At 49.1% G+C, this 23,112-nt stretch overlaps 1 protein-coding gene across 2 annotated transcripts; it reads left to right on the top strand.

The window, feature by feature from the left end:
- Positions 1 to 6: 6 nt before the first annotated feature.
- Positions 7 to 22,836, top strand: Zbtb2 (zinc finger and BTB domain containing 2). Of its 2 annotated transcripts, none has more exons than XM_036169259.1 (3): positions 7 to 108; positions 14,307 to 14,491; positions 19,970 to 22,836. In XM_036169259.1, the coding sequence occupies exons 2-3, from the start codon at positions 14,319 to 14,321 to the stop codon at positions 21,342 to 21,344; spliced, it is 1,548 nt and encodes a 515-aa protein (XP_036025152.1). In that variant the 5' UTR covers positions 7 to 108; positions 14,307 to 14,318; the 3' UTR covers positions 21,345 to 22,836. The 2 variants fall into 2 exon arrangements, with proteins under 2 accessions (XP_036025152.1, XP_036025153.1); XM_036169260.1 differs by lacking the exon at positions 7 to 108 and adding an exon at positions 514 to 681.
- Positions 22,837 to 23,112: the final 276 nt, after the last annotated feature.

The raw sequence follows: 23,112 nt of genomic DNA, 5'->3' as shown, positions 1-23,112 counted from the left end.
CCAGCAGCAACAACGCGGGGCAGAGGCGGCGGCGGCGGCGGCGGCGGCGGCGGGGACAGTTAGGCTCGGCCGCCCCCTCACGCCCCGCCGCGGCCGCACCGGCGACAGGTAAGCGCGCACCGCCACCGCGTCCCGGGGCCCACGTGCCGCCCCCGGCCCGGGGCTCCGGGAAGGCGCAGGGAGGGGCGGGAGCCGCCGGAGCTCGCAAACGGTTCCGGCAGCGGCCGTGGCAACAAAGGCGACGGATGACTCCCGTCCCGAGGCTCCGGGCGAAGGCAGGCGGCGTGCCCGAGCGCGCGGGGCGCCGGGGCGGGGAGGCCGGGGCGAGTTGGGGAGGGGAGGAGGAGGAGGAGGAGGAGGAGGGCGGGGGGCCGCGGGGCGGAGGGGGGGAGGCGGCGACTGCGCCTGGCGCCGGGGCTCTGGCCGCCTGACAAAACCATCCCGGCAGCCAGGCGGCGGCGAGTCCCGGCCGCTCCATCCGGGGCTTCGCGAGAGGGGGAGGGGACGGAAGCCGAGAGGGCGGGCGCAAGGGGAGGGGGCGCTCCGCGTTCCGGTCCCAGTCGCCGGTCCCTGCTGCCCGCCGCGGCCAAGGGCGTCCGGAGCCGGGCGGCGGCGGCGGCGGCGGCGGTGGCCGGCCGGTGAGCGGTCCCGCGCCGGAGCCCCTCCACGTGGGCCGGTCAGGTGCGTACTCCGCCGTCGCCTCCTGCTGTGGTCGTCGTCGCCGCCTCGGCGGCCCAGGCCGCGAGCTGCGGAAGTGGGCTTGGGGGAGGGGAGGGAGCAGGGAGGGGGGGGGGGGAGGGATCCGGTCGGACCGGAGCAGGCCCGGCCTCTCTGGCGCGTCTCCCAGCTGCAGCGGCTCCTACAGCTGCTGCCGCTACGGCTCCGGCTCCGCCTCCCGCTCGCGGGCGGGGGCGCGCACGCGCGCTTCCGGCCTCGGGTCTCGCGCTGTCTGCGGCTCTCGCGCGCGCTGCGCCCCTCCCCCTCCCCTCTCCCAACTCACTCGCCCCCCCTCCCCCCCTCACCTCCTTCCTCGCTCACCACCCCACTTCCTCCTCCTCCCCGCCCGCCCGCCCGCCCGGCCGGCTCTGGCGCCGGGGGCCGTGGCGCCGGCCGGGGCGGCGCGCACGCGAGCGCGCACGCGCGCGCGGCGTAGGCGTCGGCATTGTGTTCGGCGCCGCGGGCCCCGGGGCGCGCGCGCGCGCGCGGGGCTCACGGGGCGGGGTGAGCGAGCGGCGCGGCCTGAGTGCGTTGCTTACCGCCCCCCCCCCGCCGCCCCCTCCCTTCCCTCGGCCCCTGGGGGCGGGACCGGAGCGCCGGCCCGCCCCCTCCCACACGGGGGCGGGGCCAAAGCCTCCTGGGCGTGGCTAGGCCGCCTTGGGCAGCAGCCCGGGCGGCCGCGCCCTCCTCTTTTTCTGCACGGCGGCGCTCCGTGCATCTACCTATCCATCTATCCGAGCGGGGCGGCTGAGGGGTTAGGGATGGCACCCCACTGGAGCCAGCCCCCAGACTATGGGTTCGCAGGACAGAATGCATGCACAATTGGAAGCTGCGTAGGAGGCAAGCTTTGTGTTGCTTTCAGCTGGTAGTGGATTATAAAGGCTCTCCCTGCAAGTAAGGTCGTGAAGCCCAGCAGGAAGCAATGTGGAAACCCCGGTGTCTGACAGGCCATTTACTGCGAGAACTTCCACCCCAACTCCTCGAACTAATTATACCTCGGGGAGGCGACCTCTCCCCGCTAGTCCGCATTGTTCTTCCCACCGCCATCCTACAACGCATTTGATTGTGAGAGCGTAGATTCGATTCATTTTTCACGGTGTCTTGTTTAAGTAAAATACAGCATAAAGGAAATGGACTTGGCTCCATAACTCCGGGGTGATCTGGACATGTCTAAACGGGCTGTTGCGTCCTTCCTGGTTGATGATACCTATACAGTGTCTATACTATAAACCCTGACCACCCAGACCAAGGTGTGCACAACCAACATTTTACTCTGAGAGGCGTGAAAGTATACCAAGTTAGAACGAAGACATTTTAATCCTTATGACTGTGGTTTCTCACAAACTAAAAAATTAAATTTGGGAGGGGGGGACATTCAGAGTAACGTCTTTACTTTGCCCAGGATATTTTGTTGGGTTTTGTGTGTGTGTGTTTTGTTTTGAAATAGGGTTTCTTTATATAGCCCTGGCTGTCTTGGAACTCACTTTGTAGACCAGGCTGACCTCGACTCACAGAGATCTGCCTGCCTCTGCCTCCCAAGTGCTGGGATTAAAGGCATGCACCACCACTGCCTGGCTGCCCAGGATATTTGTAAACTTGATCATGTCTTTTTTTTTTTTTTCTTAATATTTAGTTGTTTGTTTGTTTATTTAGAGGCAGGGTTTCTCTGTGTAGCCCTGGCTGTCTTAGAACTCTGCTGTATAGACCAGGCTGGCCTCAAACTCAGATCCACCTGCCAATGAGTGCTGGGATAAAAGGCATGTGCCACCCTCCACCCCCAATAACTTGATAATTTTTAAGAACGTAATTTTATCTCTAATTCTTTTAAAGGTGGTATTTAGTTTCTCATTTAGTCAGCTTGGGATTCCATGTGTGGTTTTTTTGTTTTGTTTTGTTTTTTGTAGCTAAGGAATTGACCTATTGTTGAGACCATCATATTTAAATTAAAAAAAAAAACGAAGTGGGGGCTGGAGAGATGGCTCAGTGTTTAAGCGCCCTGCTTGCACTTCTAGAGGTCCTGAGTTCAATTCCCAGCAACCACATGGTGGCTCACAACCATCTGTAACAAGATCTGGTGCCCTCTTCTGGCCTGCAGGAATACATGCAGACAGAACACTGTATACATAATAAATAAATAAATCTTTTTTTTTTTTAAGTGGATGGATCCCACTGAAAGACTGCACTAGTGGGTGACAGAAAACTTTGTCATGTTTTTTTCTGCTTCTTTACACAGTTTTTTTATTTGTTATGTGTTTGTTTTGTTTTTTCGAGACAGTTTTGGTGGCTGTCCTGGATCTCATTCTGTAGACCAGGCTAGCCTCGAACTCACAAAGATCCGTCTCTCTGTCTCTCTCTCTCCCTCCCTCCCTCCCTTTCTCCCTCCCTTCCTCCCTTCCTCCCTGCCTCCCTGCCTCCCTGCCTCCCTGCCTCCCTGCCTCCCTCCCTCCCTGGTGCACACTACTGGTTTTCAGAATGTCTATATAAATGGGTGCAAAACTTCCACCAAAATACTCCAGCCAAGTTGATGCTAGACATATCTTAATCTCAGAACAAAATCTGGTAAAGCTTTTTTTTTTATGCTAACGACGACTATAAACTAAATTTTTTATTTTACAAGATCTTTGTGGTGCTTTGAATAGGAAGGGTCCTGATAGGTTAGTATGTTTGAGTGTTTAGTCACCAGGGAGTGGCACTATTTGAAAGGATTAGAATGGTTAAGAGGTGTGGCCTTGTTGGAGTAAGTGTGTCAGTGGGGGGCAGGGAAGGGCTTTGAGATTTTAAGAGCCCAGGCCAGACCCTGGCTCTCTCTGCCTGTGGATCAGGATGTAGCTCTCTACTCTGGCACCACCTGCCTGCATGCCACCAAGCTCCCTGCAATGCTGACAATGCACTAACCCTCTGAAACTGTGAACAAGCCCTCGACTGAATGCTTTCCCTTACAAGAGTTGCTGTGGTCATGGTGTCTCTTCCTTAAGTCAGCCTTATAAAACACTTTACCCCAGCGTCCCTCAGGAGCTACTCCTTGTCACCCTGTGATTTCAAGTATCCACTGGCTTGCTCCCCCTCCCTGCCCTGGGGGGGAGGAGGAGGGGTGTTCCTGGCTGAGAATTTCTATACCAGGTAGGCAGTGAAGGAAACAGCTTGGAATCAACTTTAGCGTGGGGGACTCTTGCCTTCCCTTAGTGTCCCTGGGTTCTTCATCCCTTGACCCGATCCCCTTTCCCTATAGGAAATGAAAGACGGTAGACAAGAAACATGGCGCCGAATGGAATGTAGTAGGATAGTACAGCTGAAGAACAGCTGGTCTATGGCCAAAGGGCATCCACCACTTCCTGCTCCCTTATCTGTCTTTCTTGGTTCTCTGAACAGGATGCTGAGAACCTAACAGGGAACTGAATATTTGAATTGCCAATTTCTAAGCATTAGCTTGAGGACATCCTCTTAGCAAATTACAAACTGACATTACAGATTGATACTAAATGAGATTCCATATTTTTACAATGCTGAGACAGTCATTAAGATGTAGAATCGGGAGGGGGGGGCTGGCAAGATGGCTCAGAGGTTAAGAGCACTGGCTGCTCTTCCAGAGGTCCTGAGTTCAAACAACCTGAGCCAGCACCCACATGGTGGCTCACAACCATCTGTAATGAGATCTGGTGTCCTCTTCTGGTGTTCTGCAATGTATACATAATAAATAAATCTTTAAAAAAAAAATGTAGAATCGGGGGCTGGAGAGATGCTCAGAGGTTAAGAACACTGGCTGTTTTTCCAGAGGTCCTCAGTTCAATTCCCAGCAACCACATGGTGGCTCACAACCATCTGTAATGAGATCTGCTGCCCTCTTCTGGCCTGCAGGCATACATGCAAACAGAACACTGTATATATAATGAATAAACAAATCTTTAAAAAAAAAAAAATGTAGAATCGAATCGTGCCAAGCATGGTGGCACATACCTGTATTCCAGCACTTCCAAATTGGAGGCTTGAGGGTCAGGAATTTGAGGTCAGCTTAGACTACATGAGACCTTGGAGAAAGGGGGAGGAGAGAGACAGGGGCATGAGGAACAGGAGAGCAAGCATCAATAGTCACAGGACCCTTACCTAAAAGAAATGGCAGCTGGGTGGCAATGGCGCATGCCTTTAGTCCCAGCACTCGGGAGGCAGAGCCAGGTGGATCTCTGTGATTTCTAGGCCAGCCTGGTCTACAAAGCAAGATCCAGGACAGGCTCCAAAACTACACAGAGAAACCTTGTCTTAAAACACCAAAAAATGAAAGAAATGGTATCTTGAGCCTTAATAGGATTTTTCTTTCCTGGTTCAGAGACCAAGTTAGATGCTGGCATTTAGAAACAAATCCTGGACCACGTGTACGGTGCATGAGAGATACAGCTGTGACTCTTCAAGAAAACTCAAGCCAGACATGGTGTCACACACCTGATAGCGCTGATAAGGCCGACACAGGAAAACTGACTGTTGTGCTGCCGGTTCAAGACCGGCCTGGGCTAACTAGCAAGACCCTCTCCCAAAAATCACAGGAAAAAAGGAGAAGTTCACAGTACAAAGTCAGGAGTTCGTGAAGCACCTTAATATATCTGGCTAAGTACTTAAACTTTTTAATTTTTCCAAAATAATTTACCAAGCTTAGCAGTGCATACCTTTCATCACAGCTCTTGGGAGCCAGAGACAGATGGATCTCTTGTGAGTTCAAGGCCAGCCTAGTCTACCTAATAGTAATAAGTTCCAAGAAAGTCGGGGCTACGTAGAGTGACCCTGTCGCAAAAAAAAAGCAAAAACAAAACATGGTGTCACACATCTGTAACAAAAATTTCTATGTACTGTTCCTTTAAATTATGTGCATGATGTTGAGTCTGCACCAGGGAACATATAGAACCATCTCAAATACTGTGTGAGAGTGCTGAGCCAGACTGGCTAGTTACTGTGATGCTCTCCATCCCTAAAATTGTTATATTATACACAGTGGGCATCGAAGGATCTACAGTCCTTGTTGAAGCCCACAGGTCTGTCAGGCTTCTATATGGTTGAAACAATTTTCATAGTAATATTGATCTTAATGTCTTGCCAGTGTGCTAACGTTGGGAAGATTTGTAATCCAATGAGTCACTATTTTCCAAATGACCACTGGATAATGATTTTTTTTTAAGTATGCAGGAGTAAAACTGCCCAGTAAAGGAACTGATAACCTAAGTCCCAGGCCTGGAGCCCACATGGTGGGAGCAGAGAACTGAGTTCCTTTGAAAGTATCTCCAAACATTCACAAAGATGCGCGCGCGCGCGCACACACACACACACACACACACACACACACACACACACACACACACACACAATGTGTGACTTGAAAGCAGAAGAGGGACTGTTTGAGGGAAGAAAACCATCAAGGAAGGGAAGGGGAGAGAGGTGGGTGAAGGAGGTAAGGGAACAAACATTAGCAACTTCTGGTGGTGGCTTATGTGTGTGATGGGGTCATTGTCTTTAGACACTCATTACCGTTAAAGTGGAGGAGTCTGTGTTTGACACGGAGCCCCACGAGTCAGCCTAAACCAGACCTGTGGGTGGTGTGAATAGGCGGCAGGCAGGCTGTGCCTTGGTTGGGAGATGAAGTCTCTGCATTTGCTGCCGTGGTCCTTTGTGTCTTTAAAGTCGACTCTAGCCTAACTTTTAGAATTGTCACAATCCTCTTGACTTCTGAATCGCCACATTCAGATTCCATACATTTAGAAATTTTAAACTAACTTAAATGTAAATTAAATGTAAGAAAAACATAATGGGAAAGACAAATCTTTTACAAATGATGCATTTTCCAGTAATAAAGTGCTATTAGATGGTTTATGCCTTTCCTTCTGTAATTACTATGGAAGAAGATTTAGGGGGGAAATGATGCATTTCCTACCTCTGCACTGAAGTTCTAAAGTATATTGAAATTCAAATGACCAGCATTATTGAGGTTTAGTTCATGCCCACCCACCTACATTAATTTTTAATAGTACTAATTGAAAAGGCAGTTTTTCTCCTGGTAAGTGGCCTGAACTACTCAACAGAGCCCATCTGATTCCGAATGATACTTCTTCAGTTACTGATGTACCCTTGCACCACAGCGCTCATTTTTCTTGGTGTAAATGAACGGAGGGCTTCAGAGGACCCTTTAGGGCCCGTGAAACTCCGAATCTAAGTGGTGTTTAGTGAGTTCTAAGAGCTATTATCTTTAGAAAGGGAATCATCTATTCCCAAAAGCCGTTGTTCCTCAGTTTTAATACTCAAATGAAGGAGGAGCTTAGATTGACGAAGTCCATCATGATTATGCAGTCTGCTGGTGCATCCCTGCACAGACCTCGCTGCCTGGGAATCTGAGTGCACTGGACAGCTAGACCTTCAATGTGTCAAAGTGGGGGACATGGGTGAAGATGAAAAAACCAGATCATTGAACAGAGGAAAGTTATCAGTATCATTGGGTCTGGGAATGTTTGTTTTCGTTTTTACTTTTTTTTTTTTTTTTTTGAGCTGAGGATCGAACCCAGGGCCTTGTGCTTGCTAGGCAAGTGCTCTACCACTGAGCTAAATCCCCAACCCTCGTTTTTACTTTTGACATGAATCTATCTTATAATCTTTGGACTCACTTAGAGAATATTGTGCACATAGAAAAGATATTCTCTAAAATCCTTTTACAGAAACGCTCTCTCCACCAGGTGTGATGTGCATGCACACTTTAATTCCTAGCACACAGGAGGTAAAGGTGGGTGGATCTCTGTAAGTTTGAGACTAGCTTGGTCCACATAGTGAATTCCAGACCAGCAAGGCCCCATAGTGAGACCCTGTCAAGGGAGGTGGGGGGTTACTCTCTGTCTTCATTATTCTAATTTAGGAAAAATGGTGACTTTTTCTTTAATGTGTATGTGCACCTCATATTCCTGTGCACCACATGTATGCTGGTGCCTGCAGAGCCCAGAAGACCCCAGTAAGTGACTTTTCTTAAGTAGCTTCTTTTTCTTCTTAAAGTTCTATTTCACTGTGTCAGGTGATTGGGAGTTTGGTTTTTTTGCTTTTGAGAAAAAGTCTCCAGGATCCCAAACTTACCATGAGTTGTATATTGGAGACTGACCTTGAACTTCAGAGCATCCCTTACCTCCCTAGTGCTGGAATTACAGGCATGTATTACCTACATTTGGTTTCTGCGATGCTAGGGATCAAACTCAAAGCTTTGTGCATTCTAAGCAAGAACTCTGCCAACTGAGTGATAGCCCAAGGCTGGTTAAGGATTCTCTAAAAGTTCTTGTCTCATTGCTGACTTTGTGACTGGCATCAGTAAGAACTCTTAGGAATGTTCTGTAGAGCGAGGCAGGCTCACACACAGAACATAAACCATATACCCAGAAGGCAATAGGCTTCAGTTGCTCGACTCTTGGCCCTTTGAACCCCTCCCATACAGCACCATGACTATACACTGTAGTCCGGCTTCTTGGAAGACCTCAGACATCAATCACCAGTTATAGCCCCAGACCACTATGTCCAGAGCTCTATAGCCCGTCCATCCTAGAGGCCCCAGTGCGGTGGCCGCTCAAATGCAACGTGTTCTCTCCACCAAATCATGCTGCAGTCTCGAACCTTCTAGATGTCTTTCTAATCTGTCCTCTCTTTCTCGGTCCCCACCCTCAGCCCTTCTCCACTCTAGAGACTGGAAGGACTCCCTTTACCTTATAGTCATCCCATTATGTCCCCCAGGAGCCTTCCTATGGTTCCTAAGATAAGAACTGAAGTCCTTCATGGCACCAGATGGCATCCTGAGCACTTGTATCAAGTCTCTCCACCTGTCATTCCTCTGGCCTTGTAGTAAACTCCAAAGCATTAGCCACAGCTTAGCCTGTGGGGAAACCTCACCTGACATTTTACACTGAGAAAAGTCTTCCAAACTATAGCGTACATTAAATTGATGGGAATTTTTTAGATAAAAAGAAGTTACATTCTTCTCCCAAATCTTCAAGGTAGTCAGGGCCAAACCATGGCTGGAGCTGAGCACTCTTCCCTTTTCTGAACACCTAGTTAGTAGTTTAGCAAATGGAAAACACTCTGCTAGACAGCTCCTAGGCACCTAGCTGAAGCTTTTAGGAAGCCTCAGTGGAATGCAGAACTGGAGCACACATGTGTGAATACACACAAATATGGCTGAGTACACGAGTCAGTGGCCAGCTTCTCTGAAAGGAGCATTTGCTAAGGTCCAGAGCAAAGGTTCAAAGCTTTAGGCCCACCAGCCTCCTGACCTTGCTGACTAGAGAGGAGGCGGCCCAGTGTGGGGCTTGTAGAATAGGGCCAGGGCAGGGAGCCCTGCATCCTCTCAGAAGCCTGGCACCAAGGACCTGGGGAAAGGCCCTCAGCAGCTCATCCAAAAGTTTCCAAGTGAGTGAAACGTCTTTTTTGTTTGTTTGTTTGTTTGTTTGTTTGTTTTTGTTTTTCAAGACAGGGTTTCTCTGTGTAGCTTTGCGCCTTTCCTGGAACTCACTCTGTAGACCAGGCTGGCCTCGAACTCACAGAGATCCGCCTGGCTCTGCCTCCCGAGTGCTGCTGGGATTAAAGGCGTGAGCCACCACCACCAAGTCAGCAGTTTTCTTTATTCTAATCATGTGTAGATTTTGGAGTAAACATCTCTTCATTAGTTTAAAAAAAAGAAAGAAAGATAGATAGAAAGAATGCAAAGAAAAGAAAGAAATAGGTGTGTGAAACAGGATTTTTGATAATGCTTGGATTTTAGAACAGGCTAGACACTTTGTAAAGATAACCAAACTGACAGTTCTATATCATGTGTGATTGTCACATGCCAGTAATGCCACACTTAGGTAAAAATCACAGCTTCAAGGGCTGTGTGGACTACATAAGAACCTGAGAAATAAATAAAATTTAAAAAGCCATAAAATTATATTATTTGTTATGCCTTGTTTACATTAGAAAAATTATTTTTCATAACCAGGCATGGTGGTACACACCAATAGTCCAATCACTTAAGAAGTAGAGATTATTGGGTAGTAGTGCACACCTTTAATCCCAGCACTCGGGAGGCAGAGGCAGGTGGATCTCTGTGAGTTTGAAGCCAGCCTGGAAAACCAGGGCTAGCTACATTAAGAAACCCTGTGTTTTTGTTTTTTGTTTTTTTTTAAATCTCTCTCTCTCTCTCTCTCTCTCTCTCTCTCTCTCTCTCTCTCTCTCTCTCTCTCTCTCTCTCTCTCTCTCTCTCTCTCTCACACACACACACACACACACACAAAATTTAAAAAGAATAAAAAAAGAATAAAATAAAAAATAAAAAAAAGTGGAGATCCAGAGTTCAAGGCCAGTCTAGGCTACATGAGACCCTAACTCAAAAAGAAAAGAAAAGAAAAGAAAAAGAAAAAAAGAAAGAAAAAGAAAAAAAATGAAAAGGAAAGATCACTTTCCATCTACCACAGTGGTTCTCAACCTTCCTAACGCTACACCCCTTTAATGCAGTTCCTCATGTTGTGGTGACCCCAACCATGAGATTATTTTCCTTGCTACCTCAGAACTGTAATTTTGCTAGTTATGAATGATAACGTAAATATCTGTTTCCCGAGGGTCTTAAGCGGCCCCACTGATGGGGTGGCTGTGTGTGATGCCTCCTGTTCCTCCTCTGGCAGGGATCCTGGGGTTGTGTCCTTTCTACATATTTTCATGGGGAAACCCCCATCTTTGTGGGGGTGGGATTCGCTTATGCCTCTGGACCATCGCATGTCCAGGTTTATTTTTTTAGTAAGTGCACAGTCAGAAAGGCTGGAGCAGCGTCCAGGTACATGCGCAGCGTGCGTGGCCCGAGGACCGAGGACCGTCTTCTTGCCTCTGGGGGGCTCTCTGTTCTGTGGTGAGTGGGAAAGGAGATCAGAAATGACTGGGAAGAGAGCTAGCTAGAGTGAGGGTGAGGAGAGAGCGCTGGCTGGCTGAAGGGTGGGTGGAGAGTGGTGCCATGCTCGAAGTTGGTGCTCCAAGTTCGGGTTGTAGGTGTGGTACACAGGTTTGAGTTAGTGAATGACTCCCCCAGGGACACCCGCCACAGACAGGACGCTGCCTGTGGACTGGCTTCAGAGCAGCGCCAGAGGGGTAAATACGGGAGCCGAGTGGGACAAAACCAGCCATTTCCAGAGGAAGAAGGGTGGGCACTGAGAGGGCTCCAGGCACCGCACGGGCCCCCGAGTCCTCACTGCCAAGGGTGGGTTCTCAGGACCTTGCTAAGCCATTTTGGCTAGCAGATGGCAGGGGCTGGCTGTGGTGGGACAGGCCTTCCTCCAAAGGAGGGGTGGCCTTACCACCCACAGGGTGGGTATCATTTGTGTCAGTTCAGCTTCACGGAATAATGTGGGTACCCTGGGGAGGAGAGGGGTGCGGCAGAGAGAAGGCCCTTCTGTCCCTTGGGCAGGGCACCCAAAACTGCTCTCTTGAGATCCTAGGGCCCTCTGCTACCTCTCACACTGGTCTCTGGTGAACCCCATGGAATGTTCTTGGTATTTGTCTTTTTTTTTTTTTTTTTTTTTTTCTGTCTGAGAAAAATGTCTTAGTCTCCAAAAGATAAAAAGTTTTAATTGATCAGTACATCTACTCCAGTGTGACATGTTTGTTTTCCTCCTGGGACAGGGCTTCTCTGTGCAGCCCTGGCTCTTCTGGAACTCGCTTTGTAGACCAGGCTGGCCTCAAACTCAAGAAATCCGCCTGCCTCTGCCTCCTGAGTGCTGGGATTAAAGGCGTGCACCACCTCCGCCTGGCAGGAAAACACTCTAAATCATGTTTTCCTTGATTAAACAACTGTGTTTCTGTGAAAGCAGAAATCCCCGTGTGCATCTCTAAAAAGCAGTTTATAACATGGAGTGGTTATAAAGCTGGCTACCTTTAGTTGTTGAATGAACCACGCAGTCATTGGAAAAGATGAGCCACTGCCGGCCTCGGTGGTGAGCACACTAATCCCACCCCTCCAAAGGCTCACACATCTGTGCAGAGAGCTCATGCTGTGAATCCAGACCAGGGCTGCGGTGACACCCTGCCACACAGTTCCCCAGACCTCCCACACATCTAATGTGACCAGCTTTTGGCTGCTGTGTTGAGAACTGCTTTGTTGCCGCTGTTTTTCATGCCCTTCACCATCAGTTAGCCCTGTATGGGCTGGGCTGTATCCCCACTAAAATACTGCCATTGACTGTCCTCTGTGGGACATTTCCGTCACCACAGGTATCCCTCCGGTTCCCTTTTTGTAGCAATATCATCTGCTCCCCCTCCCCCCTTACCACAGCAAGCCTGTTCTCCATTTCTCTAAATTTCCTGGATATATTAAGGACTCAAACAGCATAAAACTTGGGGGGGGGGTGCTGCTTTCATTGAGCATAATTCACTCTCATATCTAATGTCCACAATAGTTCCTTTGTTCTGTTTTGCTTTCATCCTGGAAAGCTCACTGTAGCCCAGGCTGGCCTCCCATCCCAGCCTCTGAAGGGTTGGGACTAGTGCGTTAGGCCTGCAGTGGTTCATCTCTTCCAGTGGCTGCGTGGTGCCTACCACAGCCTAACCAACAGCCAAACCATAGCTGGGTTGTTTCTGGTCAAACCACTACAGACATTAACGTACAGTTTGGGTAAAAGTGCATTTTTATTGATTGGAATAAATGTATCCAGGTAGCCAGCCATTGGGCTGTATGTAGTCTCCAGGCCATCTGTATCATCTCACGAGCTCACCAGCAGCCTGAACCCGTTCCTCGTCCTCGGCCCCCAGCCCCCATGAGTGTGTGCTACCACTGTTTCTGTTCCCCTGGGGGCTGGCGATACTGACCACTGTCTGTCCACTTACCATCTGTCTTTCCCCTTTGGTGACCTCTTCGAGGTGGTCTCACTCTGCAGTTGATTTTTTTCTGTTGACTTTCAGAGTTCTTTACGTTGTAAGTACAGAGCCTCTGAGGAGTTGTGATGTCTCCGATGTTTTCCCCGAGTCCTCAGCTGCCTGTCCATCCTCTTAGCGGACTCTTCCCAGAGCCAACACCTGGAATTCCACAAGTCCGACATACCCCTCGGGACTTTTGTTTTCTAAAATTCTTAGAGTTGTGTGCTTTATACTTAAGCCTGTGGTGCATTTAGATTGTGCATGAAAGTGCGAGGCTGGCCCTGGCGGTCCGGCTGGTCCAGCACTGTCCGCTGCGGCTCTGCTGCCCTTGAGCTCCAGTCCCAGGCTCTTCTGATAGATAGCAGTCTTGAATTCTGTGCCGCTCACATCTGGGCTTGAGTGGAGGACCCACTTCCCCACCTTTGCGTCCTTTTCTAAAACCTTAGCCTACTTCTGCCTTCCACACATCTCTTCTTCTGCCTTCCACACATCTCTTCTTCTGCCTTCCACACATTTCTACCTCTTCTGACTTCCACACATTTCTACCTCTTCTGCCATCCACACATCTCTTCTTCTGCCTTCCATACATTTTCCAACAATCTTGTCTAACTACAGAAAGAAATCTTGCTGAGGCTTTGGGATTCAGCAATATGTATTTTTCCATATGTAACCCCTACACGTTTTGTGAGATTTACCTGTGTATTTCATTATCTGGATTGTAATGGTTCTGTGTTTCATTTCCATGTTCATTCCTAGTATATGGAATTCCAATTAGAGTTTAGGGTTTTGGTTTTTGATACATTTTCCACCTTACCAAATTGCTTTATTAGTTGCAGAAGCTGTTGAATAAATTCCCTGGATACTCTCCGTCACAGGTTCGCGTCTTCCCGACCTGGCTGTAGACTTTCAGTTCCATCTTGTTTTGGTTGGCTGCCTCACACTCTGGGTGCTGCTGGAGGGAAAGGTGTACTTCTTGCCCTTGCTGCTAGTCTCAGAGAAAGCAATGCTGACTGACCCCTGGGGTGGGCTTTCCTGGTGCGCTTATGGAAGGAGCCATCCAGGGATTTCAGGAACCTGGTAGGTTCCAGCAGCTTCTCCCAGTAAACAGATGGGGTCCCAAGGACACCGGTTGGCTGACTGAATAATAGAAAGCACAGGATTTGAAGTAGGTGCATTCACATTTAAATTTCGACTCCTCTGCCTTCTTATTTACAAATCTCAAAATCCATTTCCTCCTCCACAAAAGGGAGGCCCAGCTCCATTGCTGATGGATATGCAAGCCTTTGTGGCTCTGGCTGTGGTGAGGAGGACTCTTGCTGTGACTCCTCCCGCACTAAAACAATTCTTTCGGTGGAAGATTGGTCAAATTCTCCTGAATCCTAGTGTTTGCACTGGGGAATCTTTAAAGGACTTGGTGGTCCACATGTATCTTCCTAGGACTGATGCTTGGAGGTACACTATTCGGGTTCATTCCCCAGCCTCAGCAAGTCACTCTGAGTTACCCTACATGACATCATCTGAAAACCTGAGTGCTGGCCGGTCCTGTTCCCCAGGATTGTTGTGGATTAATTAAATGAGTTGATGTATGTATCATATCTAACAGTGCCTGACACACTAGCCTTGATGACGTGTGAGCTGTGAACACGACTATGACGTTAGGACACATTATTTGTGGAACACCTTTCTTAAAAACAAAATTGTTTACTTTGCAGATTTTGTAAAAAATGGATTTGACCAACCATGGACTTATTCTACTGCAGCAGTTAAACGCTCAGCGGGAGTTTGGGTTCCTGTGTGACTGCACGGTGGCCATCGGCGATGTGTACTTCAAGGCACACAAATCAGTTCTTGCTTCATTCTCCAATTACTTTAAGATGTTGTTTGTCCACCAGACCAGGTAACTAAAGCGGCTGATAATAACCTAATGGCTGGAGACCTCCTGACTCTGGGTCCCTCTTCCCACTGAGCACGCTCTTGGCCTTCATCCAGACCATGGGTCTCTGCCTCTCCCTAGGGTCTAGGTACCCACCCCACTCCCTCGTTACCCCCCTTCCCTGTCTTTCTTGGTTATTAATTCTTTCCTTTGTACTGGAGTCACCTACTTACTTGGCTCGAGGCAGCCCCTCCCCTCCCAAGCTGCCTTCTGTGTGAATATCACCTTTGAATGGCAGTTCCGGAGACCTCAGTCAGGGAGCAAGCCCTCCGCCTCCTCCAGGCCCCTGCTACCTGACTTTGAATACTTAGTTTCAAATGAGAAGCTGGAGGGCACAGATTCTATTTTCCCTCTTTTCTAATGTAAAATCTCTGTCTTGGCTCTCCTGGTTTTTTGTTTTCCTTTGATTTCTCCTAAATGAGATTCTTAGAAAAATCTCTGGGTGTGTAAAGAAAATAATCTCCCCCACCATCCCTCCCTCCCTCCTCTCTTCCTTCCTTCCTCCTTCCCTTCTCTCTCCCTCCCATCTCTCCATTTTATTCTGTTCATTTCTCTTTCCTCCCCCACCCCTCCCCGCCTGGTCTGGGCAGGAGACCTTCCTTGACCTTGCTAGATCCTGGAATACAGCCCTGTTCTCTCTCTGTTGCTTGAACCTTCTTAAAAGGACCACCTGCACCTTTGCGGGTCTGCTCATCCCACACTCTTCCTGTCCATTTGCACTGTGGTTTCCTGTCTCCACTGCAGTCACGTCCCAAAGGGCACCTCTCCACCAGAACACCGCCATCCTCCTGTGCCCCTGCGGTCCTCACCTGTGACCAAATGCCCTTGATTCTTCTCTGAGCCCCTCCTGTCCTTGCACACTGACTGGGGTGGGTGGCTCATCTTCTCAGACTTTGCCTTCCTCAGCTCCAGCCTCCATCTGTCTGTCTGCAGAACCCTGTTCCCAAGTGCCCCCGCTCTGTTTTCCTCATTGGACATGGATAGAGCTGAACCGAGGCTGGTTCCCAGAAGAGCCCTGGCTTGCCTGTGTTCTAGCTTCAAGTAGCCCAAGCTTCAGATCTATTTCAGATCATATTGTTTCGCTCTCCGGGTCATCTCTCTTCAATACATGTCCCATGGGCTTCTGTCTTTCCTATCTTGTAACTATTCATTTCCCACATCACTGTCAGATTAATATTCCTACAGACTGCTTGGGTGAGGCATGCCTTTGACCAGAATTCGGGCAAGGGCAAACTGAGCAGATCCCTCTGCACAGCTCCTGGAAGTGAGACTCTCACTTAAAGAGTGACTGACCCGGGTTGGGGATTTAGCTTAGTGGTAGAGCGCTTGCCTAGCAAGCACAAGGCCCTGGGTTCGATCCTCAGCTCAAAAAAAAAAAAGTGACTGACCCTTATCACCTGAGCATCTCTGGGACACCATCTTCTCTTTGACCTGCCTGATTTGTGGCTCACTAACCTGAACCAAACTTATGTCCTGTCCACTCCCTGACATCCCTAATCCTTGCCGCCTTCTTAGTTAAGTAGACAGGAGCTTCAAGGATGACTATAAAATTGTACTGCTTATAGCATCATTTCCTCTACACCACTGCTCACCCCCCCCACTTGTAAATTGCTATCACTCACCCCCCCACACACCCCCACCCCACACACTTGTATTGAGTGGCTGAGCAGTGAGTTTTACAGATGTCCTGGGACACCACAGGGTATGCCTGAGTTGTGTGCATCTAATAGCCACTTGATAAACATCTGGAGGAGCAAAAGGACCAGGAGGAGGTGACTTAGCCATGAGGAAGAACTACTGTCTTCTACCACTGAGAACATTTCCTTTAAGCAAGGCATGTGCGGTGCATTCCTGTAATCTTAGCACTTGGAGGCTGAGTCGAGGAAGTTGTCAGGTTTAGAGAAGCCAAGACCCTATCTCAAAACAAATTGGCTTATACACTGGACATCCTTTATCCTTTAACATCATTATGTTAAAGATGTTATTTGCAGCCATTAATCTCAACATGGAAGCCGGGCAGTGGTGGCACACGCCTGCCTTTAATCCCAACATGCAGGAGGTGGAGGCAGAGGCAGGTGGATCTCTGTGAGTTCGAGGCCAGCCTGGGCTACAGAGTGAGATTCAGGAAAGGCGCCAAAGCTACACAGAGAAACCCTGTCTCAGAGGGGGGAAAAAAATCAACACAGTGAATTGAATGACCTTGAAAAAGAAATGTCTAGCTAGGCAGTGGTGGCTCACACCTTTAATCCCAGCACTCAGCAGGCAGAGGCAGGTGGATCTCTGTGAGTTTGAGGACAGCCAGGGCTACACAAAGAAACCCTATCTCGAAAAATAAAAACAAAAAATAGAAAAGAAATGTCTTTAATTTTGAAGTGTAAAAGACAATGTAGTGGGTTTTAATTAGATGCAAGGACCATCCCTTATTTTATGTGTAGGGCAGTGAATGTCTAAGAAAGGGAAGTGATCTTTGTGTTAGTTTCTGCCGAGGCAGCGGCCTGCCTATGCCACCAAGACAGTTACGTCATCTCCTGCCGCCAGGCCTTTCCGTGGTCAACTATGCACATGTGCACCCCTTAAAAGTGCCCGCCAGGCACAGCTCGCTCTCCTGCCTCCTGCTCCTCTCTGGATCCTCTTGCCTCTCTTCTTCCTCTTGTCTCTTCCCTGTTCTGTCTCTTGGTGTCCACCTGCCTCTCTCACATCCCCACCCCAACACGGCTTTCCCTCTCTCACTGCCGCCCTCCCCCTCTCCAGTAAACCTCCTGTACCAACTCTATTGCACGTGGCACATTTGCTTACTGGCACACCTTGGCAGGACCCACCGAAAGGTACCCACTTTGCCTTTCCTTTTTTAATCATTATACTTTGTATCTGAAAACAGCCACCTGATAGCTGTCTTGTACACCCCTAGATGCAGAATTCAAATTCACGGTCACAAACAGAGCAGACACCAGCCTGCTTTTAACCAGCGCTTCTTGCCTCCTGGAGAGGCACTTGTTCCAATAGCCAAAGACTGAGCCCATGACTGGATCTTTTCAGCTTTAGAACATTTCATGTTCTATAGTTACCACTAGGTGTCTCTATCTTTTCTCTGTAGACTGAGCGCTCAAAAAATAAAACTTCATGCTAAGAATAACCTGCTGAGTGTGGAGGCCTGTGCCTTTAATCCAGCACTCCAGAGGCAGTGGCAGGTGGATCTCTGAGTTTAAGCACATCCTGGTCTATATAAGGAGACCCTGTCTCAAAAATAAAAAAAGTTAAGCATTATTTAAAACTGTTATTCTAAAATTCTAGCGGAGAGACTGAACATGGAATTACTGGAACAGCTGTGCAGCGGTGTCTGTGGCTGTAGCAACACTCCCTTTGCCCTTCTCCTGCATAGAAGGGAGCTACCTGGCAGATGTCTGTCCATCAAAGCTTAGGTGGAGTTCCTTGTGTGTATTGTAGAAGATAGGGAAGCAACAGTCATGTCGAGTGGACGGTCCAACAAGTCCTGAATAAAAGGAGCACTGGATTTCAGTAGCTGGAACGTCACAGAAGGGACTGCAAGCACATGTAGGCACCCCAGGGACTCCCAGCTTCCTCTGGGGATGGGGGAGTTCCCAGCACTCCCTCCAGGCCTGGCTGAAGTGGAGAGTGTTGACTCCCCGGTTCTGCCGTCAGGAACTTGTTTAGAAGTGGAGAGGCTTATTACTCTCAGTAACTTACAAGCAATCAACAGAGTGACCTGTCCAACCACAGTCAGCAACTGCAAAGCCCTTGTGGAAAGGGGCTCAGCCGGGTAGACCTCTGTGAATGTTGAAAGGAAGCCCCGCCTGTATTTCCCTCCTCTCTTGAGGACCACGTTCATCTCCCCGAGAAATACACATCTCAGAAGGCCTATGTTTCTGAGTTCCCTGGGTCTCTGCCTGCTCATGCCGGTGGTGGGTGGCACATACTTTTTGTTCTAGCACCAGGAGGTGGGAGGTGGATCTCTGTGGGTTCCAGGCTAGCCTGATCTACATAGGAGGCACAGGAAGACCTTGTCTCAGAGGGACAGACTAAAGATGTGAACAATCTAGCAATCTGTGTCTCTCTCTATTTTTTTAAGAACACACTATCAGGCTGGAATTCCCCGCTCCTTGTGTGCTGTAGGTGGATGCTAGGTTGTGTGTCTGCCTTGTGCTGTTTGACTTTGGTGTTTTGTAGTTAAATGTGACCAGTGCATGGAGTCTTAAGTCTTCATGAAATACACCTGGATACCGGTCTGGTAATTATTCATATATGTGCTGTCAGAAATCCGTCAAAAATCAAATTAGCTTTTCCTCTTTTACTTCTTCTTTTTCCTTAGACGGTGTCTCATACTGTGTCTAGACTAGCCTTGAAGCTCAGATAATCAATCCTTCTGCCTCATCCTCTGTGCTGGGATTATACATCATGCCTAGCCCATCTGTTTTTATTTTAACAAAATAAAATGGTAAATTTAGGAGATTGAGTATAGTGTAAAAATTTTAGAATGGCGAGATAATTGATTTAAACAATGAATATAATTGTAGTCGCTAAATGTGCCAAAAAGATCTTTAATGTCAAGAGTTTATATAATCAAAATTATTGTAATTTCCAAGGCATTCAAGGAAACTGTTCCTGAAAACGCATAGAATATACTCACTCCATGGATGATACTGTGTGCCTCCTGAACCGCAGAGACGTGTATCTCATTGGGCTCAGCATACATTAGAACTTCTTTTCAGTAGTCTGAGGAGAGCCCCCACTTCTTGACTATTGCCGTTTGTGGGGGAGGGTGCTGCTTGTGATGTCAGTCTGAAAGGTAGACAGCCATCTGTGTGGGTGGCTTGCCACCATCCAGATGGGACTAATGAAACCCAGCATCTGCCCCCCCCCCCAGCTGTTTTATTGCTCTTAAGCATCACCGTGTGGCTTTGGAATTAAGTAGGCCTAGGTTCAAGTCCCAGCCCAGCCTCTCACCAACTCTGAGGTGAGCATAGTGCTACCCCTGAGCCTCCTTGGCACCTGTAAAGTAAGGACTATGGGTAGTTGGTAGAAGGACCCCTGGCGCTGCTGACATCATTGGTGAAGACTGTGTCCACACTGCTTTCCAGTGCCACCTAATGACACTGAGGAGGTGACCCAGCTCATCCCCTTGCTGGAGAGGTCGCATCCTCAGAGAGCTGTGGACCTCCAACAGTTTGAGTGACCCACTCTTATGTGTTGTGATGCTAGCTAGCAGCCACACATGTGTCCATTTACAGCTTTCAAGGCTTTCTAATCAGATTAATTCTTCTCCTTACCTCCCACACGCTGCTGCTCAGCTGAGCTCTGGGTCGGGACTGAAGCTGGGTCAGCCTGGTCAGTGACTCCACGGGAGTGTTCTTAGTTGTTCTTCAGGCTTTGTTTCCACTGAAGTCAGAGGCTGCTGTGTCTTCATGGCTTTCTACTGTTTTTCAGTGAATGTGTTCGTCTGAAACCCACTGACATACAGCCTGACATATTCAGCTACCTGCTCCACCTGATGTACACCGGGAAGATGGCCCCACAGCTGATCGACCCTGTGCGGTTGGAGCAAGGGATCAAATTCCTGCACGCATACCCCCTCATCCAGGAAGCCAGCCTGGCCAGCCAAGGCACCTTTTCCCATCCTGAGCAAGTCTTCCCGCTGGCCTCGTCTTTGTACGGCATTCAGATCGCAGACCACCAGCTGAGACAAGCCACCAAGATGAATTTAGGGCCTGAGAAACTTGGGCGGGAGCCTCGGCCGCCGCCGGCGTCCAGGATGAACCCGGAGCCGGTGCCCGAGACCTCGCAGCTGTCCCAGCTGACTGCAAACCTGCCACAGGTGAATCGGACAAACATGACTCCCGCCGACCCCCTGCAGACCTCACTGTCACCGGACCTTGTCTCCACGCCTGTTCCTCCCCCTCCTCCTGGGGAGGAGACCAACCTGGAGGCCTCTTCCTCGGACGAGCAGCCGTCGGCCCTCACCATCGCCCACGTGAAGCCAAGCATCATGAAGAGGAACGGAAGCTTCCCCAAGTACTATGCCTGCCACCTGTGCGGCCGGCGCTTCACGCTGCGCAGCAGCCTGCGAGAGCACCTGCAGATCCACACCGGGGTGCCCTTCACGGCCGGCCCTCCCGGGGAGGGCCGCGGGCCCCTGTCGCTTTGCAGCGGTGCGGCCGACCTGGGCAAGGATGCCCTGGAGGTGCCCGAGGCGGGGATGATCAGCGATAGCGAGCTGCAGCACATCTCTGACTCCCCCATCATCGACGGGCAGCAACAGTCGGAGACACCACCACCCTCGGACATTGCCGACATCGACAACCTGGAGCAGGCGGACCAGGAGAGGGAGGTGAAGAGACGTAAGTACGAGTGCACCATCTGCGGCCGCAAGTTCATCCAGAAAAGCCACTGGCGCGAGCACATGTACATTCACACGGGCAAACCCTTCAAGTGCAGCACCTGTGACAAGAGCTTCTGCAGGGCCAATCAGGCCGCGCGCCACGTGTGCCTCAACCAGAGCATCGACACCTACACCATGGTGGACAAGCAGACGCTGGAGCTCTGCACCTTCGAGGAAGGCAGCCAAATGGACAGCATGCTGGTGCAGGCCAATAAGCCCTACAAGTGCAACCTGTGTGACAAGACGTTCTCCACCCCCAGCGAGGTGGTCAGACACTCCTGCCAGAACCAGAACTCGGACGCGTTTGCCCTGGACGAGGGCCGGTCAGTCCTCCTGGGCGGTGGGGACTCAGAAGTAACTGAATCTGACCATCCTGTGTTAGCATCCATCAAAAAGGAACAGGAAACTGTGTTACTAGACTGAATGTTACTTGTCTTTTTAAAAACTGTCATTTTTACAAAGAATCCCCACCCCCACCCCAATTCGGGACAGTTTCACCATGGCATGATACAAACGGGCCCCACCCCTTCCCTGGCCCCTTATTCCCCCAGCCCCGTCTCCGCAAGGCTTTGTGCATTAGAAACCTGGACTATATTTACTTTAATTCAGGGGATACTGGAAGGATAATGGTCAGTAGTACTTATAAAGAAATAGGTTTTGAGAAGTTTTAGATTATTTTTAAAACCTACTTGGAAATAATTAAGAGTATATAATAAAACAACTAGAATATAATTTGGTAAGCTAAAATTATGACTGTCCCTGGGTAATAAGTCTTCCTTCTCAAAGAAACAAAGTCAGAAAATAGAGCCCGCATCTTAGAGATAAAGCTGGGCTCTGCTACGCAAATCTAGAAGGCGTGGGGAAACTCGAAACCCGAGCAGATGTTTTTAATATTAGCCCTCCAGGTGTCTGATTCCAGAATGTATCCTTTGAGATTATGTCCAGTTAAGGAAAATCACTAGTTAAGAAGTGGACTTTAACAAAAGGCAAAAGAGTAATAATGTGATGGCAATCTTCATTTTTGGATAAAACCTGACGGGCTGTGAGTTTGTATGTGAGCGAGCACACGGATACTTGCTACACACAGGAGAATTGGTGCACATGCTTTACCCGGTGCTGACCTCTCTCCAGGATGAGCAAGAAGATGCCGGGTTCCGGTTTCTGACAAGCTTGTTTTAAAATCGGCTTTGAAAACACGGTTCTATAGAAAGTCTTTCTGAACAGCCATGACATGCCGTTTCCTAGCAGTTAGCAGTGGTGAGCGTGTGTCAGCGCCGGCCAGCTGCCTGTAAAATCAGTGTGTGCGCTGCCAGGACGGGACTCTAGAAGGATGCATCTTACAGGGGAAGCTGTGAGCAGAAAGTGTGACTTTAATGAGTGTAAAGTTGGTGGTGCCCATCGATAACCCCAGTGCTAGGGGAAGGGGGTGGGGAGTGAAGGCCAGAGAATTGGGAGTTTGAGGCCAGGCTGGGCTACATACAGAGACCTTGTTAAAGTGCAATGCCCATAGTTCACTGGTGACATCTATGAAAGCATCAAAAATAACAAAGAGAAATCAGGATGACAAAAAAAATAATAATAATTATAATAATCTAATTTCTTCTTGGAGGAAAAACAATTGATTTTGATGTGTATCCTCCAATTTTTTTTAAACACCTGAAATTTCCCCTGCTGGCCTAACAACATTCAAAGTTGTTCTTTAATCTTTCCTTGGGCCAATAAGAAAATGGTCTCACAGGATGTAACAGGAGCCAGGAGTGAGGACTAAGGGGCAAGGGTGGGGCTAGTGCATAGCTGTACCGTACGTGTATGTTAGAAACTGAATATCCCATCATCCTCTTCTATGTATAGTTGAGTTCTCAGATTTGTAAGTTTTTATACATCCTTTCATTGAATAAACATTTAATTCAATGGGCATGTGATTTTTCTCTTGTGGATTTGTCTACCCAAAGAACACAGAAAGGGGGCATGTGGAAGCCTTGCGTCAAGAGTCATTTTAAACCCATTTAAGTCATTTAAGGTGGCGGTGGCGCATGCTTTTAATCCCAGTGCTTGGGAGGCAGAGGCAGGCAGATCTCTGAGTTCAAGGCCAGCCTGGGCTACAGAGCGAGATCCAGGGCAGCCAGGATTGTTAAATAGAGAAAGCCTGTCTCAGAAAAACCGAAACAAAGAGTCATTCTAGCTGGATGTA

The sequence above is a fragment of the Onychomys torridus genome, chromosome 19 (genome assembly GCF_903995425.1).
Source record: "Onychomys torridus chromosome 19, mOncTor1.1, whole genome shotgun sequence".
In the NCBI taxonomy this organism is placed as follows: Eukaryota; Metazoa; Chordata; class Mammalia; order Rodentia; family Cricetidae; genus Onychomys; species Onychomys torridus.
The sequence above is the reverse complement of the archived record's forward strand: the minus strand, read 5'-3'. Positions and strand labels throughout refer to the sequence as shown.

Bases quoted from the DNA above. Each gene is read 5' to 3' on its own strand.
- Zbtb2 (XM_036169259.1), top strand. From the start codon at position 14,319: ATGGATTTGACCAACCATGGACTTATTCTACTGCAGCAGTTAAACGCT. The intron at 14,492-19,969 runs GTAACTAAAGCG...ACTGTTTTTCAG, and splicing joins TTGTTTGTCCACCAGACCAG to TGAATGTGTTCGTCTGAAAC.